General features: G+C 52.5%; 3 protein-coding genes across 3 annotated transcripts; 2 read left to right on the forward strand and 1 right to left on the reverse strand.

Moving 5' to 3' along the window:
- Positions 1-405: 405 nt before the first annotated feature.
- LOC143695444 (uncharacterized) lies at positions 406-4636 on the reverse strand. The gene is made up of 3 exons (XM_077187710.1): positions 2413-4636; positions 2026-2204; positions 406-1198 (listed from the first exon to the last, which is right to left on the reverse strand). The coding sequence occupies exons 1-3, from the start codon at positions 2426-2428 to the stop codon at positions 800-802; spliced, it is 594 nt and encodes a 197-aa protein (XP_077043825.1). The 5' UTR covers positions 2429-4636; the 3' UTR covers positions 406-799.
- Positions 4435-11525, forward strand: LRRC43 (leucine rich repeat containing 43). Its single transcript, XM_077187708.1, has 12 exons — positions 4435-4553; positions 4631-4885; positions 5108-5218; positions 5340-5479; positions 6076-6314; positions 6922-7100; positions 7419-7542; positions 7761-7900; positions 8028-8108; positions 8374-8565; positions 9151-9226; positions 11317-11525. The coding sequence occupies exons 1-12, from the start codon at positions 4464-4466 to the stop codon at positions 11475-11477; spliced, it is 1788 nt and encodes a 595-aa protein (XP_077043823.1). The 5' UTR covers positions 4435-4463; the 3' UTR covers positions 11478-11525.
- Positions 11526-11763: 238 nt separating this feature from the next.
- B3GNT4 (UDP-GlcNAc:betaGal beta-1,3-N-acetylglucosaminyltransferase 4) lies at positions 11764-14075 on the forward strand. The gene has a single exon (XM_054645884.2). It carries the CDS (start codon positions 12167-12169, stop codon positions 13283-13285), a length of 1119 nt encoding a protein of 372 aa, XP_054501859.2. The 5' UTR covers positions 11764-12166; the 3' UTR covers positions 13286-14075.
- Positions 14076-14549: the final 474 nt, after the last annotated feature.

The raw sequence follows: 14549 nt of genomic DNA on the forward strand, positions 1-14549 counted from the left end.
TCCCCTGGCTCCAGCAAGGAGCTTGGTCCCTCAGTTCCTCTTGGGAAACTTGAGTGCTTTTCTAGGATCCCCCCTCAGACTTCTGGGGGGCTGGCAGTGAAACTCAGTTGATATCAAACCCACTTTTCCTGGAGAAGTTTGAGCAGACCAAGGCCAGTGCAAAATATATTGTAGAAAAGAATTCGTAAAAAAGAATCCAGCAATATTTGTTTTATTTAATGTTTTAATTAAGTTCCAGTTTCTATCCAAGGGTGGTAACAGGAAATTAGTAAAACCATTCATCTACTACATAGCAAATAGATCCTTCTCAGTATTAAAATATAAGAGTTTAAAATATGAATAAATAAATATATAAACTAATTGCTTAAATAGATTTATAAAAATAGATGTGTTGTATAAATTCATAAATAAAATTCCCTAGTAGAGAGAGAAGTACAAGATCAGCCTGCTGACAATCAACTTTTCTTTTGAAAAACAACTGCAAGATAAAAATATAAATAACATTAAAATTACTGAAAATATACTTCATTTATATATGTCAGGACTAGTTAATTAAATTACCTTGACTCACATTAGTCCGTCCTTATTATATGCTGTTGCAAATAAGACAATATAAATAGTTTTATAATAAATACATTCAATAATACATTCATCCTTTAAATATTAAATTAAACTGGATTATATAGTTAGAGAGCAAGTATAGCAAGTATATTATCAATGTCATCCAACTGATCCCCTAACCCCTGGTAGGTCTCATTTCCAGAGACCTCTCTTCAAGTTATTTTTTCATCCTGGCACATCAAGCTGCTGCTGTGGAGTACAGCTTTCCCGTGAGCTGCATGATGTCCTCGTATTTCTTTAGCACCCACCAGATGTAGGTTTTTGTGTCTGCCTGGCTCATGCTGTGGCCCTGGGGCTGCAGCTGGGGCAGGTGCTGGCTGCTGCAGGTGTAGAAGGCAGTGCCCTGGCTCAGTGTGGTGCCCAGCTGGTTGAGGTTGGCCTGGAGCAGACCCTTGGAGCTCTCGGTGCAGAAGGTTTCTATGTCACCTCCCAGGCTTTTCAGAGCGTCCTGGATGTGGTGCAAAGCACAGCAGTTTGCCTGGAAGGCTGGACAGGTGGGTATTCTGTCTGCCATGTCTCTGGCCTTGGACTCAACTGTCCAGGGCTCAGGGTGGAATGTTGCAGAGATACATTTGTTCTGTGGGGAAGGAAGAGGAGAGAGAAATTGTTAAATTGTTGATCCTTTGGTTTCCCTTTCTCATTTGCGTACCCCTTTGTGGGGTTTTTGGTTGTGTTTCAATCTTGTATTAACCCCTCCATCCCTCTGATCAAGCAGGCATTGCACAGAGTTTGCAGATTCCTGTGCATTGCTTGCCTTGGGTCTCAGCTTTTCTAAACCTTGGGTTCTATTTTTTGCTGTAGGGGCAAAGTTTACCTATTCCAGAGATCTGGTTTGGCCTTTGTGAGTTTCCATCGGTTTTGGCAGAGGTGGTTTTGATTTCAAAAATGAATTCAGAGGAAATGTCAATGTTGATTTTTATCAACATATTCTTGGGAACACAGTCCCAGGAACTGAACTTTGTCTGAGGCATTAGCACCTGGGTTCAGTGAATGTGTTTCCTTTCTAAGGAAAGGATAGGTGAGCAGGATTTTTGGCAGAAGTGCTCAAGCACTAGGGTCAGACTGAAGGGCAAAGCAATTCTCACCACATTTCCAGTGATCTGACTAAATTCCTGCAAGAAGATGCTCAGGGGACTCAAGAGACTGAGAAGGAGCACTGGGAATCAGGAAGATCCCAGCAGGCAATGACCTGAGGCAGTCACCCAAGGTCTCTGCAGTTGCCCTTGCTCCAACTGCCCTGAAATAACACAATGAACACTTTCCTTCTTGCATGGAATGCAGAGAACAACTACTTTAGGTTTTAACCCAAATACTTCTTTTCTGGTGGCCTTTCTAATGTTTTCTAATAATTCAAGAAAACATTAGACAGACATAGGCACAGCACATGGAAAAGGGTGCACTTACATAGAATTCAAACAACTCGTGTGCTTTCTGTTGTATTACTGATGCATAGGTTGGTATCTCTGTAGTGAAATGATTCTGCCTCTGGCCTGTAGTCACTCTTCTTTCTGATGTCTCTGTCGGTGCCATGGAGCCCAAAGGAACCAGCAAACAGAAGAGGAAGATTGCAAACCTGTTGATCTCTGCATTCAGATGAAGAGAGGAAACCAAAAAGAAAGAGAGAACACAATGATTAGTCTCAATCTTCTGCATAGCTTTTTGCAAATTTTTTTTAATAATTTTGTGCAAGGTGATACATTTTTAAAGCATACAGGCATGAAGTGGCTGAGCTAGAGATGAGCATCAGCCAGGACAACCTTACAGCCTGCAGCAAGGGTAAGTCACACCCACCTGCTCTGCATTCCATGGCGGGATGGGACAGCAGTGGCTTGGCTGGGAGCTGGCCTTGGAGCTGGTTCTGGAGCTTCTGCCTGCCTGGAGTGCTGTGGATGGGGCCAGCCAGGCTGCATTTAAGTGCTCTGGAGTCCTGCGTCAGTGGCTCCCCCACAGTATTTTTTTTTTTTTTGCCAGTGATAATTTGGGGTTTTTTTTCTTTTTTGAAAGATTACATCAAAAGTTGATTCAAATGTGTCTTCACTGATTGTGATCTACGTGCACAGTTTCAAACTGACATAGAGGGTGTCCTGTGTCATCTCTTTGAGCTTGCCTTGGCCATCCCATCTGAATCCTCGGGCTCTCCAAAGTGTGGGATTTAGAACATAAACTCTTGTTTTATTTATAAAGGTGGCTGGAAGTACGGTATTGCTGCCCAAAGCCATTGCTTCTCCTGCAGAGTCAGTGTAAGAGTGGGCCAATGAAAAACATTGTGTGCAAGGTAGATCAGGCCTCCAGTTCCATGTATAAATCCTTCTGCTGGATGCCTGTAAGACCCTGTTCCCAAGGAATGCTCAGGATCCCCCCTTCCCATCCCTGTTGCCCATCTCTCCAGCTCCCCTGAGGTTGTTTTCTGCTTCTGGTAACCAAATGCAGGAAATTCTCATACACACCAAAATAGTGGGTGCTAAGTAATGCCAAGGAAGAGATGAGTTACCATGGCCTATGGAAAGGACACTTCTGGCAGACGCTTCTTTATTTGTGGGTTTCATTATTATTTGGTGGGAAAATGGAGACAGAGAGAGAGAGATGTTTCTTTGTGCGTGGTGTTCTTTAGGAATGTCCCTACAAAGGCAGTGGTGGGTACAGATGGCTCCTTTCAGGCAGAAGGGTGATCTTGGAAGGTTTCTTTGGAAGCACCCAACCTGCAGAGATGCAGGTGGTCAGTGGCCCACAGGAAGATCTGTGGAAGGTGCAGGAGCTTGTACATAAAAGATGCCACTGGGCACTGCCAGCCCCCTTCCAGCTCTCCCAGATGGGCACAGCCATGGAGTACTGGGATCTGGTCTTCCCCCAAGAGCAGGAGTATCTCTTTGTGCAGCACTGAAAGCAATGGGGCCAAGTTAATTTAAATAGTGATGCAAATAAAAGAAGCAGAATTTTTACAGCTTCGCTGTTCCACAAACACAATTCAACCACTGGTAATTTTCTTTCAAAGACTTTCAGAAGATTTTACTTCATTTTCTCCTAAGGACAGCACTTTACCTGGTTATTCCACTCCAGGACATGCCGTTATCTCATAGCCTGTACATGCTGTACACCTCCTTTCCGGTCTGTACGGGGCTGTGATAAGCTGCTGAGCTGATAAGGGAGCAGGTCAGCATCCGTCCTGTAAAACCCAACCTGAGAAGTTCAGCTTTCCACCACGTAACCATCAGACATCACAGGGCAGCTGCAATTCATCTGGTGAAGTTCTGCTGACACGCTGCTCTGTCAGCCCTCTAAAATGGAATTTGTGGCCATTGCCGCAACACCTATCGCTGGAAAAAGGAAATCAATCTCTGCCTGTGGAGACCTGATGCTGACCTGAGACACAGCTGTGCCTTTTGTTCCTTGAGCTCACCTACTTTTTCCAAGTGTGGGAGCTGGTATTTTCAGCCATGAGCTTGTTTTTTGGCCTTAGATGGGTGTGTGGCAGTGCCCTCCACGTAAAGGGGAGAGCTGGGCTTTTGGAGCTGGCTGAGTTCTTCTGCTTCCTCCCTGAAGCCTGAGTGACATTCAGGACACAGATAAGGGAAATGGCAAATTCCATGCCACAGGTCCCCAGCCAGGCAAGAATGCTGATGCTGCACCCTGCAAGTGCAGCATGAGGCCACCTGCCCTTTCCCTGGGGGAAGCAGCCCCCAGAACCCAGTGGGAACCAGAAAACCAGGGATTTATTCCCAGCTGGGCGAGCTTGGTGCTTTTCCAGACCTGCTCCACCTCTGCTTGGAGAGTTTGGTTCCATGGCAGCATCTCCTAGCAACAGGGACACAGAGCCAGGGGATTCCCTGCCGGGCTGGGGCTGCATGGCAGCACCCGGCAGCGTCTCGGCTGCTTTTCAGGAGTACCTGCAGCACCTGGGGCTGCAGGACTTCCCCTGTGGCCTTGGCAGCTGGGTAGGGCTCTGGGGGGCACAGCTGTGGGATGTGGCACAGGGCTGCCATTGCCTCTCCTCTCTCCCTGTTCTCCACAGAACAAATCCCGCTGCAATGCCCGCAGGAGCTCCTGGGCACGGCCAGCGGGGCTGGAGGAGGCTGTGCCACCAGGAGAGGAGAGCCCTGAGGTGCTGCTGGAGCTGCTGAGAGACCAGCACAGCCCCTGGGCACTGCCCCCTGACTGCAGCCCCCAGGCCCAGCGCCTGAGGGAAGTGGTTGTGCTGGCACCCGAGCTCCTCCGTGGCTCCAGAGTCTCCCAGCTTGTCAAGTCCCTGCGGATACTTGACAAGGGGGTAAGTGCAGCTGCTGGTGCCCATAAAGCTGTGTCTCCCTGCTGTCAGGGAAAACATGCTGGGAAAAGGGCACCGTCCATCCCATGGTCTTCTCAGGTGCTGCAGCTAGAGTAGAGCTTCTCCCCACAGCCTCCCCAGGATGTTGTGCTAACTCATGTCACACAGATGTGTCCATGTCACCCTGGCCACAAGGACAAGTTGGCCAAACCCAGCTCTTTGCAGGTGGAGGAGGTGGATGAAGGTCTGCTGCAGTTCCAGCAGCTGGAGGAGCTCATCCTCAGTGCCAACCACATCAGCAGGGTAACCTCAGCCCATCTGCCCCGGACTCTGAAGGTGAGTGAGCAGGATGGGGCAGGAATTCCAATGTGGGAACACAGGGAAAGACAGACAGCTCAAGGGGGTGCCAGGAGCAGCTAATTTCCAAGGTGTTTGTTGTTCCTTCTGTCCTGGGCAGGTGCTGGAGCTCTGCTACAATGATGTGGGTGATCTGCAGGACCTGTGTGCTCAGCCACCCCCGGAGCTCCAGCACTTGGGGCTGGGCTACAACCAGCTGTGTGGCCCTTCCCAGGAAAAGCACCTCACTGTGGATTTCTGGTAATGCCACAGGCTGAATGTGGGCTTCTGAAAGGGAAATGACCAGATGTGAACAGCTGACCTCAAGCCATGGAGGTGGCCCTTTTTGGGAAAATACAGAAGGGAAAATTTTGGGAAAATTCAGAAGGGTTGTTTCTTTGCTCTGTGTCTACTCTCTGTGTGGAGTAGTCTGTCTCTGCTGTCTTCTGTCTCATGCCCAGAGGTTGTTTTGGTCCTTAGCAAGGTGTGGAATGGGGAGATCACCAGGGAAATTGCCTGACACCCTGCCCATCCCAGTTCCATTTCCCTGGACAGTTTACTTTTTCCGTGTCCTTCCCAAAGCCACTGCTGGAATTTTGTGAGCATCTGAAGCAGAGACTGCATCACCAAATGGTGCAGGGGGTCATCAATGGATGCTAAAGAAATGTTTTTGTGTTGTGGGGCAAACTGGCAATGGCTCAGGAATTGGAATTGGCCTCCAGATTGGAATCCTCAGTTCAACCCAGTTTGTGCAGGGCAAATATGATTTTTGTTTCTGTTTTTGCTCCAGGGCTGTAGCTTTCTATCCTCAAATAGGTGCTGGCTGCCTTACATGCTTCCCTGGGTTCTCTCCTTAGGCCAAACCTTGTCTCCCTTGACCTGAGCTTTAACAGCCTCACAGACCTGCTGGGGCTGGTCTCCCAGCTGACCACCCTGCAGAACCTCCGCATCCTGCTGCTCCAGGGGAACCCACTGGCTCTCATCCCCCCTTACAGAGGCTTCCTCGTGGACAGCCTGCCCAAGCTGTCCATCCTCGATGACATCTACATATGGCCTGAAGAGAGGCAGCAGTTCCAGGGGCTGGCAGGGCAGCCAGGTGAGCCCTGCCTTTGAGGCTGCCCGTGCTGACCCTGTGATTCAGGAGTGGGGTTTGCATTGTGGTTGTGTCATTACAAGTGAGGTAGTTTCTGACTTAGGCCCAAGAACAACCAACCCCAGTCCCAGCACTGCCTCAGTGTCCTGGCCTGCCTCAGCTTTTCTTTCCAGACACCATCTGGTTTCAGATCATGCATTTCCCTCCCGAGCTGTGGCAGGAGGAACATCAGTACTGGGGGAGGTTCTCACATGGGGCTGCACACAGCAGTGCCACCTCTGGGGCACATCCCTGACTGGGATGAGAGCAGGAGGCTGGGGACACCCGGGGTGGGAAACCTCTCTTGATGGCCCCTACTCAATGAGTTTGTGTGCTGGATGTGCTTGTTGGAGATTCAAACGTTGAAGGAGCAGAGCAGCCAAGGCACGAGGTGTTTGCATGGCTTTTAGTGACGCCACGTGGCAGTGGTTTGTCACAGCATTTGCACAGGCTGGCACCCAGGGATGCCAGCAGGTGGGGCATGGGACCTGGAGGTTTCTGCTTGCTCTGTTCCTTCCTCTCTCTGGAAGGGAAGTGCTGCAGCTTCATGGCAGGATTCTCTTCCTTTCAGAGCTGATCAGGAGTGAAGCACGACTGGTTGTGAGCATTGGGGAGATGAAGGGACTCCCTAATCCCGAAGATTTTCAGCAGCTGGAAGTTGCCTGTGAGGGTCCAGTGATCACCTGCAGCTACTGTGTGACCTACCAGTTCGCAGAGGGAGAGGAGCTCGAGGACAGGGGCAGTCCTGAGGTTGGTGCTTGATTGTGCTCCTGGAAACAAGCAGCATGGCAGGTCTGCAGGGGGAACTGCATCTCCAGGCTATGGGGTGATGGGCCTGGCGTGGGGAGCAGCAGTGTTGGGGACAGAATTCCCATGTGGCTGCATCCAGCAGGACAAGCCCACATTCCACATTCCTCCTGGGGAGCCCAGAGCTCTGCACGTGAGAGGGAACTCACAGTCCCCCTCCTGCTGACTGTGGCAGACCCTTTCCCTGGCACTGAAGTCCCTTCTTCCCATGAGGGTGGGCTGGGGAATAGGATTTTGGAGGCAAATCCATCTCTGTTCCAGGGAACAGAAATCCACCAGAGTCCCACAGTGGCCACACTGGATGTGGACAGCTCTGCTCAGGACACAGGAGAGACAAAGAGCCAACAGGAGCCTGCAGCCACAGAGGAGCCCGAGGCCCACTCTGGTAATGAGGAATTACAGATCTTCTGTTCCTTGTCTCAGGGCAGGTTTATGGCTCTTTGTGGGGTGTGGTGGCACCAGGATGTCCCTTGCAGTGCCAGAGTGCCAGCTGGGCTGCTCCTGGGACTGATGGACAATGACCTGGCACCAGCTGTGTCCTGAGGTCCTTCTGTGCTGGGGAAAGAGAGATCTCCTCTGAGCTTTTTTTGTGTCCCTACACAGCAAAGGTTTTTGCCACCTCTGCACAGCCCTGGGCAGACACCATCGACTGCAGCTACAGGAAGGAACACATTGCCAAGGACTTGGTGGGGCTGAAGTCCTACCTGGAGGCTGGAACCATTGTCTCAGTTGTGGAGGAGAAGGTGAGGGTGTGGCTGAGCTGGATGAAGGGGGAAGAGCTGCTGGGAGGCCCAGCCAGTGGCATCACAATCCCTCTGGGAGGCAGGCTGGGATGGCAGTGACCCTGGGCCAGCTCCTCTCTCCGGGCAGGTGCTCTCGTGGCCTGTGGATCCAGATGAAAGCCCTGTCACAAGTAAGGAAGGACAGGAGCTGAAGAAGAACGGTGCAAAGGTAGGCTGCCAGGAGAGAACAACGACCAAATTCTATCTCAGTTGCAAAAACAGTGATGGGAGAACAAGGACCCTTCTGCTGGGTCAGTCTGGTGTGTCAGAGAGTCAGACCTCTCCCAAAGTCCCCCCTTTCTGTGGGGGGAAGGCAGCAGCTGTTGGCACACACCTTGGCCAGGATGCAGTGGTGGGCAAGGGGCTGGGTTGGGGTTGCTTCTCTTTGATAAAGGGACCCCAGCCTTCTGCTGAGGCCCGTCCCCATGTCCAAGGACAAGCAGAAAAAGAAGAAGAAGAAGAAGTCCTGTGAATACCGCAGTGACCCTCCCATTTGGAGCACCCTGGCCACCACGAGGGTGACCTTGGAGACCCTGCTGGCCACCGAGAGCCTGGTGGCAACTGTGTGTGACTTTGGGATCCTGATCCCTGAGAAACCACCAGCATCACCGGTTCTGGATGAGAAGGTAAAGAGCAGGTCCCAGGGCAGGGCTGCAGGCTGGGGTTCAGCAAATGCCTTCTCTGGCCTGGGCATGCATCCATCCATCCATCCATCCATCCATCCATCCATCCATCCATCCATCCATCCATCCATCCATCCATCCATCCATCCATCCCTCCATCCCTCCATCCCTCCATCCCTCCCTCCGTTCTTCTCTCCCCAAAATGGGGCTGAAATAGCCCTGCCTGACCACCATCCATCGTTGCTGGTGTGGTTATTTAAGGCTGATATTAGTGAGCAGTTCTGCTACTTTTTCTGGGCCTAGGAAAATAGATGAGTTTATTTTTCCATTCCAGAATGTGTAAGCAGCCACTCGTGCTTCCTCTGGTGCTCTCTCTCAGCATGGCAGCACATGCCAGCTGTACCAACTTTCTGTTTCCTGGATTCTCTTCTCTGAGCAGCCACCCTGCTGTGCTCCTGCTCCCCCTCACCTCTGTCCCCTGCCCCTGAAATCCCAGTGACAGCACCCAGATGATGACAGTTGGCACAGGACTGAATGAGGGCAGTGAGTTTCAACACAGCCTTACTGTGGAAACATCTCTCTCCACAGGAGGCAAAAAAAGGCAAAGACAAGAGCAAAAAACCCAAAGGAGAGAAAGGAGACCAGAAAAACGCGGCTTCCAAAGGTGACAGAGGCTGGAGGTGGCGGGACAGAGGGCGGGGTGTGTGAGAGAGCAAACAGGAGCAGGGCCCGGCCACCCTGCCAGCCGCAGGAGCAGGGACTTACTCACATCCTGAGCCTCGGGCTGTGAATGCAGACATTGACTGCGGGGCTCTGGGAATAGACACAGCCCGGACTCTTTACGAGTCGGTGTCTGCACAAGCACCCGGGGTGGGCTGCCAGCTGCCCTGGGAGACCCACACCTACAGCACCCTGTGCCAGGGGACATCGGCAAAGCAGATTTTTGGGCGAGAAAAGTGCTGCCCACTGTGTCGGCTGCCAAATGTGGGCGGTGGCGTGGGCGGGCAGCTGGAAGGGCTGCCTGGGATGCATAATGAGCTCCTCATTCACTGCCAGCTTGCATCTCCAAGCACTTTGCAGAGGGGATTGTTGTTCTCTCTGGTTTGGAGATGAGATGCACTGAGAGCCCCAGGTGCCCCAGCCAGCCCATGGCAGGGCTGGGAACAGATCCCAGTCTGCTGTCACCCACCAAGAGACCACCCCGATCCCTCCAGGTGTGTCCCCTCCCTCCCCAGTGCAGAGCTCAGGGCTGCTCAGCCAGCAGCCTTGCTTAATTTGCCAGAGGCAAACCTCACCCTGCCTCTTGCAGGTTATTTTTCCATCAATCTTGGTTCTGACTGCAAAAATAGCAGGGCCAGCACATCAGAGGGGTAATGCAAGAGCGGGAGGAAGTGGGACAGGGAAGGGGTAGCCAAGCAATGCTGAAAAGCTGCTCGTGGGTCATCGAGGGCATGGAGAAGGCCAGGCCTCCCAGCACTGCTCAGAGCTACCAAAGGAGCTTTGTTTTCCTGCCCTGGCGTCAGATTTAAGAGTGCAATTAACCCCCAGAGCTCCAGGCTGCTTTCCTGTGCCCTGTCACCCACAGCAAGGTCCCCATCTTTGGGAGGGCTCTCAGAGCTCTGCAGTCCTGGGCTGCATTCACAGAAGCTGGTGGCCTCCCTTAGTGACCTGAAAAGAAGGAAACTCATTGAATTGCTGTCCCCCACAAGAAGATGTGTATTTGCAATGTACACTTAGCCTGTTGCTGAAGCAGGCAGCTGCTGTCAAACAGCTCAGCTTCAGCAGTGGCTGTTCCTTCCTTCCTTCCCTCCCTGGTGTGTGGTCAGTGTGTGCACGAGGTTTCCTTTCAGCTTGAATGAAGGTAAAAGTGCTGTTGTGTGCACAGAAGTTCTGCTGCTGCAGGAAACCCACAGCAATTAGAGATTTGTGCTTAATTTGGTGTCCCCGTGTGCCTGTGCAGGTGGGGGCTGGCTTGGCTGCACTGTGAGGCCACTGAGTGCGTAATTCAAAGTGTGAGTGCAAAATTCACAGTGCCTAAAGATGAGCTGCCCCACAGCTCGCTACACCCTCTGTCCCATGGCTGTGACTCACCAGAGCAGCCCAGCTGTGGCTTTTGTGGGGGGCTGCTCGAGCCCTGCTGAGCTCAGTGTCCGCACATCCTGCCTGCCCCGTGAGTCACCAGCTGCTCCGGGGGTGTTTGACACCTGCACATCACCTGGGGACCGCCCTTGGAGCTGTGACAGTGGCCATGCCCCGGGGCACAGGGGATGACTCCCAGCCCAGCAGGGCTGTGCAGGGACCAGCAATCTCACAGCCGGGAGCTGAGGCTGATTTGCATCCCTCGGTTCAGCAAATGCACACAAATAATAAGTCTTCTCAGAGGAATTGGGATCACTTCCAGACTGCTCAAAGAGGAAAGGCAGCGGGCTTTGTCACAAGTGAACCATTTGCCCAGACACTGAAGGATGTCTTCAGAAGTAGTCTCACGTAGGTCTCATTTTACCTCACACTTGATTTTCCAAGATCCTTGAAATAATTTATTTCTGCAGCTTTCTTTTGCCCTAGGGCAATTTCACAACAAAGAGCAAGGCTGCACCCAGGTCAACTGCCAGCCTAAAGATGCTTTTTGGGCTTATCATCCAAAATCATATTCAATTTGCCCTGAAGCCCAGTCACTGCTGACACCCTTGCACGCTGCTGCTTTTAGGATCATTTACTCTCTCAAGACAGTGACAAATGCACTTCTTACCACAGGAAAAGGAAAAAACAAAGACACTGCTGAAGTGGAGGAGGATCAAGAGCCCCAGCCAGTGCCACTGACAGTTCAATTCCAGATGCAGCTGCTTCGCTGGCCCTTGGCAGCCAGCACCCAGAGCCAGGAGAATGTGGCCATGGCAGTGGGGAGCACACAGTGATGTGTCCGTAGCAGGAGCATGAGTGGAAATAAACCACACGGGAACGCTGCACGGAGCCTGGTTTAGCTGAACCGCCAGAGCTGGGAGCTGCCCCGGGGCTCCTGGCTGTCTGTGGCTGGTGCTGAGCTTCTGCTGGAGCTGGAGCGGGCAGGGGATGCTGGGTGGGTGTGCGGGGTGTAGGCTGGGTGTCCGCGCCCGGGACACGCTGCCCCGGTGCCGGTGCCAGCCCCTGCATCCTCCGCCCGGGGCGGGGCTCGGCAGCGCCGGGGCGGGGCGGGGGCAGCTCCCGGTGAATCGCGGAGGGAGCGGAACGGCAGCTCCCGGTGAATCACGGGCAGCTCCCGGTGAATCGCGGAGGGAGCGGAACGGCAGCTCCCGGTGAATCACGGGCAGCTCCCGGTGAATCGCGGAGGGAGCGGAACGGCAGCTCCCGGTGAAGCGCAGAGGAGGCTCCGCAGAGCAGAGCAGAGCGGGGGTTTTGCCGTGCGGGGTCACCGTGGAGCGGCGGCTCCAGCCTGGTCTGCGCGCCCCGGCGGGACCGGGGGCTCTGGACCATCCTCACCGGCAGCACCGGGTCCTGGTGAGAAGCGGGGGGAAGCACCGAGCCACGTCCCCGTCCGAGGTAAGGTGGGAGGGAACGGCTCGTCTTCATCTGCCTGCCCGGGGCCGGTCCCGCGCCGGATGCTGCCATGTATCCCAGGATTAAAAGCCTGGCGCTTTACACCTTCTCAATCACGCTGCTGGCCTGCGTGCTTTACATGAAGAAGGAGGCGAAGTTGGCAGCATCATCAGCAGAGCAGAAAGTGGATGTGGTGGATCACAGAGTGCAGCCTTCGGTTCTGGACAGTGCTGAGCACAGCAAGTGTTTGCCGAACTTGACCTTTGCCAATTCTTCTCTCGCCCTGCCGGAGCCTCACCGAGTCTTCCTAACCTACAAGCACTGCAGGAACTTCTCGGTCCTGCTGAGGCCTTCCAGGTGTAGCAAAGAGATGTTCCTCCTGCTGGCCATCAAGTCCTCCCCCATCAACGTGGACCGGCGCGTGGCCATCAGGAACACGTGGGGCAAGGAGGCGTCCATCGGGGGCAGGCACATCAGGCTGGTGTTCCTCCTAGGGCGCTCCGAGGCCAAAATCCAGCTGCAGCCCCTGCACCAGCTGCTGGCTTACGAGAGCCAGGAGTTCGATGATATCCTGCAGTGGGATTTTGTTGACGACTTCTTCAACCTGACCCTCAAGGAGCTGCATTTCCTCCGCTGGTTCACGGAGGATTGCCAGCACGCCAGGTTCGTGCTGAAGGGCGATGATGACGTGTTTGTCAACACTTACAACATCGTGGAGTTCCTCCAGGAGCTGGACCCTGAACAGGATCTCTTTGTTGGGGACGTGATCGCCAACGCCCGGCCCATCAGGAACACCAAGGTCAAATACTTCATTCCAGAGCCCATGTATGGGGCCACCTTCTATCCTCTCTATGCAGGAGGAGGGGGATATGTGATGTCTAGAGAGACAGTGCGTCGTCTCCAGAGCACCGCAGAGGACATGGAGCTCTTCCCCATAGATGATGTGTTTGTGGGAATGTGTCTGGCAAAGATGTCAGTGACCCCAAAGAACCACGCTGGCTTTAAGACTTTTGGGATCCAGAGACCTTTCAACCCTTTTGATCCGTGCTTGTACAAAGAGCTGATGGTTGTGCACAGGCTGAACCCAACGGAGATGTGGATCATGTGGACGCTGGTGAAGGATGACAGCATTAGGTGTGCAGTGTCAGTGACACACAGCTACAGCAGGGGCTGGAAAAGGAGCTACTGATGAGCCCAGGGACTGTGGCTGGTGACAGGGTACTTAAACTAAAAATCAGGTTGTGGTAGAAACACGTCCGTTACTAACAGACTGCACTGGAGCTGTGGTTTGGTTTGCAATGAGTCTTTTTCTGTTGGGGGTTACTTGAAGCAGTTGAATTGTCACAGGGTGGGGGTGTGGTCAGTGGCTTCCCAGCCAGACTGTGCCAGGGGAAGTCACAAGTGCCACCTGCACTGCTGGCCAAAGTCAGTCTCATGTGGGACAGCCAGCGATGATGAAGAAGTGACAGAGCATTTGAAATTTACTTGAAGGCATGGAAGAAAGGCCAGTATGTCCTGCTGGGTCTGCTGTGCCAGGGCAGCAGCCCCACAGCTCCTACCACACAGCAGGAGAAAGGGAGTGGAGAGGGGAAGGAAGAGCTTCAAAATCCATGGCCTTAAGACAGCAGTGATGATGATCTGGGGGACTGGGCTCAGCCTCCAGCCCTTTGGCTTTTGCAGAAACTCACAAAGGTTTACATGCACTAGAAACTTTAGCACAAACACTTTCTGATCTGGTTTGAGAGGAGCCACATGTTTTCAATAATCATGGTGGTAGGAAGAGTGGCTGTAGCTTCCCATGTTGTGTGGGAGGTGTTTGGTTCATTATTGTTGTAATGTTGTGTATAAATAAAATACTTTTCAAAAGTATTTACATGGGAATATTCTTAGGTCTTCTGAAAGCTAAGAGCCCTAAAAGCCAGGGAAGGCTGAGACCTGGTGCTGGGTATTTGCATTAAAGAGGAAAATGTTAGTGGAAATGGATATTTGCCACTTCTTTTTTGTGAGCTGTTCTCTGCCCTATTCAGACAAGATGCACTGACACAAAAGTGATAAATCTGAACGTGCTGGAGTTGTTAATTTGAGAAAAGATCAAATATAGGACTAAGTTTTGGTGTTGTTTTTATTTTTGTGAAGCTTATCAGTATCTTGCTGCTAGAGCAGGAGCTGTGGATGAGCAGGAAGCAGCCTGGAAGCCTTAGGGGAAAAAACAAGCAAACGAGTAAAGAGGAAGTGTGTGATTAGAGCGAGCAGAGTCCTTTGTGCTGTCTGTCATTGCTCTCTGTAGTGCCAGCTGCCCAGCATCCATCCCCCACCAGATGGGAGCTGGAGCTTTCAGAAGTGCCTAGGAAGTGCTGCCAGGAGGCTCCTGCTTGTCCTACGGGCAGGGACACCCTGAGAGCAGAGGTGAGGGAGCTCTCAGTGGGATGTTGGGGGACTGCTGGTAGGATGTG

This window comes from Agelaius phoeniceus, chromosome 18 (assembly GCF_051311805.1).
Source record: "Agelaius phoeniceus isolate bAgePho1 chromosome 18, bAgePho1.hap1, whole genome shotgun sequence".
NCBI classification, from domain to species: Eukaryota; Metazoa; Chordata; class Aves; order Passeriformes; family Icteridae; genus Agelaius; species Agelaius phoeniceus.

Bases quoted from the DNA above. Each gene is read 5' to 3' on its own strand.
- B3GNT4 (XM_054645884.2), top strand. From the start codon at position 12,167: ATGTATCCCAGGATTAAAAGCCTGGCGCTTTACACCTTCTCAATCACG.
- LOC143695444 (XM_077187710.1), bottom strand. The intron at 1,199-2,025 runs GTAAGTGCACCC...CCTTCCCCACAG, and splicing joins ACGAGTTGTTTGAATTCTAT to AACAAATGTATCTCTGCAAC.
- LRRC43 (XM_077187708.1), top strand. From the start codon at position 4,464: ATGGCAGCACCCGGCAGCGTCTCGGCTGCTTTTCAGGAGTACCTGCAG. The intron at 8,109-8,373 runs GTAGGCTGCCAG...CCCATGTCCAAG, and splicing joins TGAAGAAGAACGGTGCAAAG to GACAAGCAGAAAAAGAAGAA. The intron at 8,566-9,150 runs GTAAAGAGCAGG...CTCTCTCCACAG, and splicing joins CACCGGTTCTGGATGAGAAG to GAGGCAAAAAAAGGCAAAGA.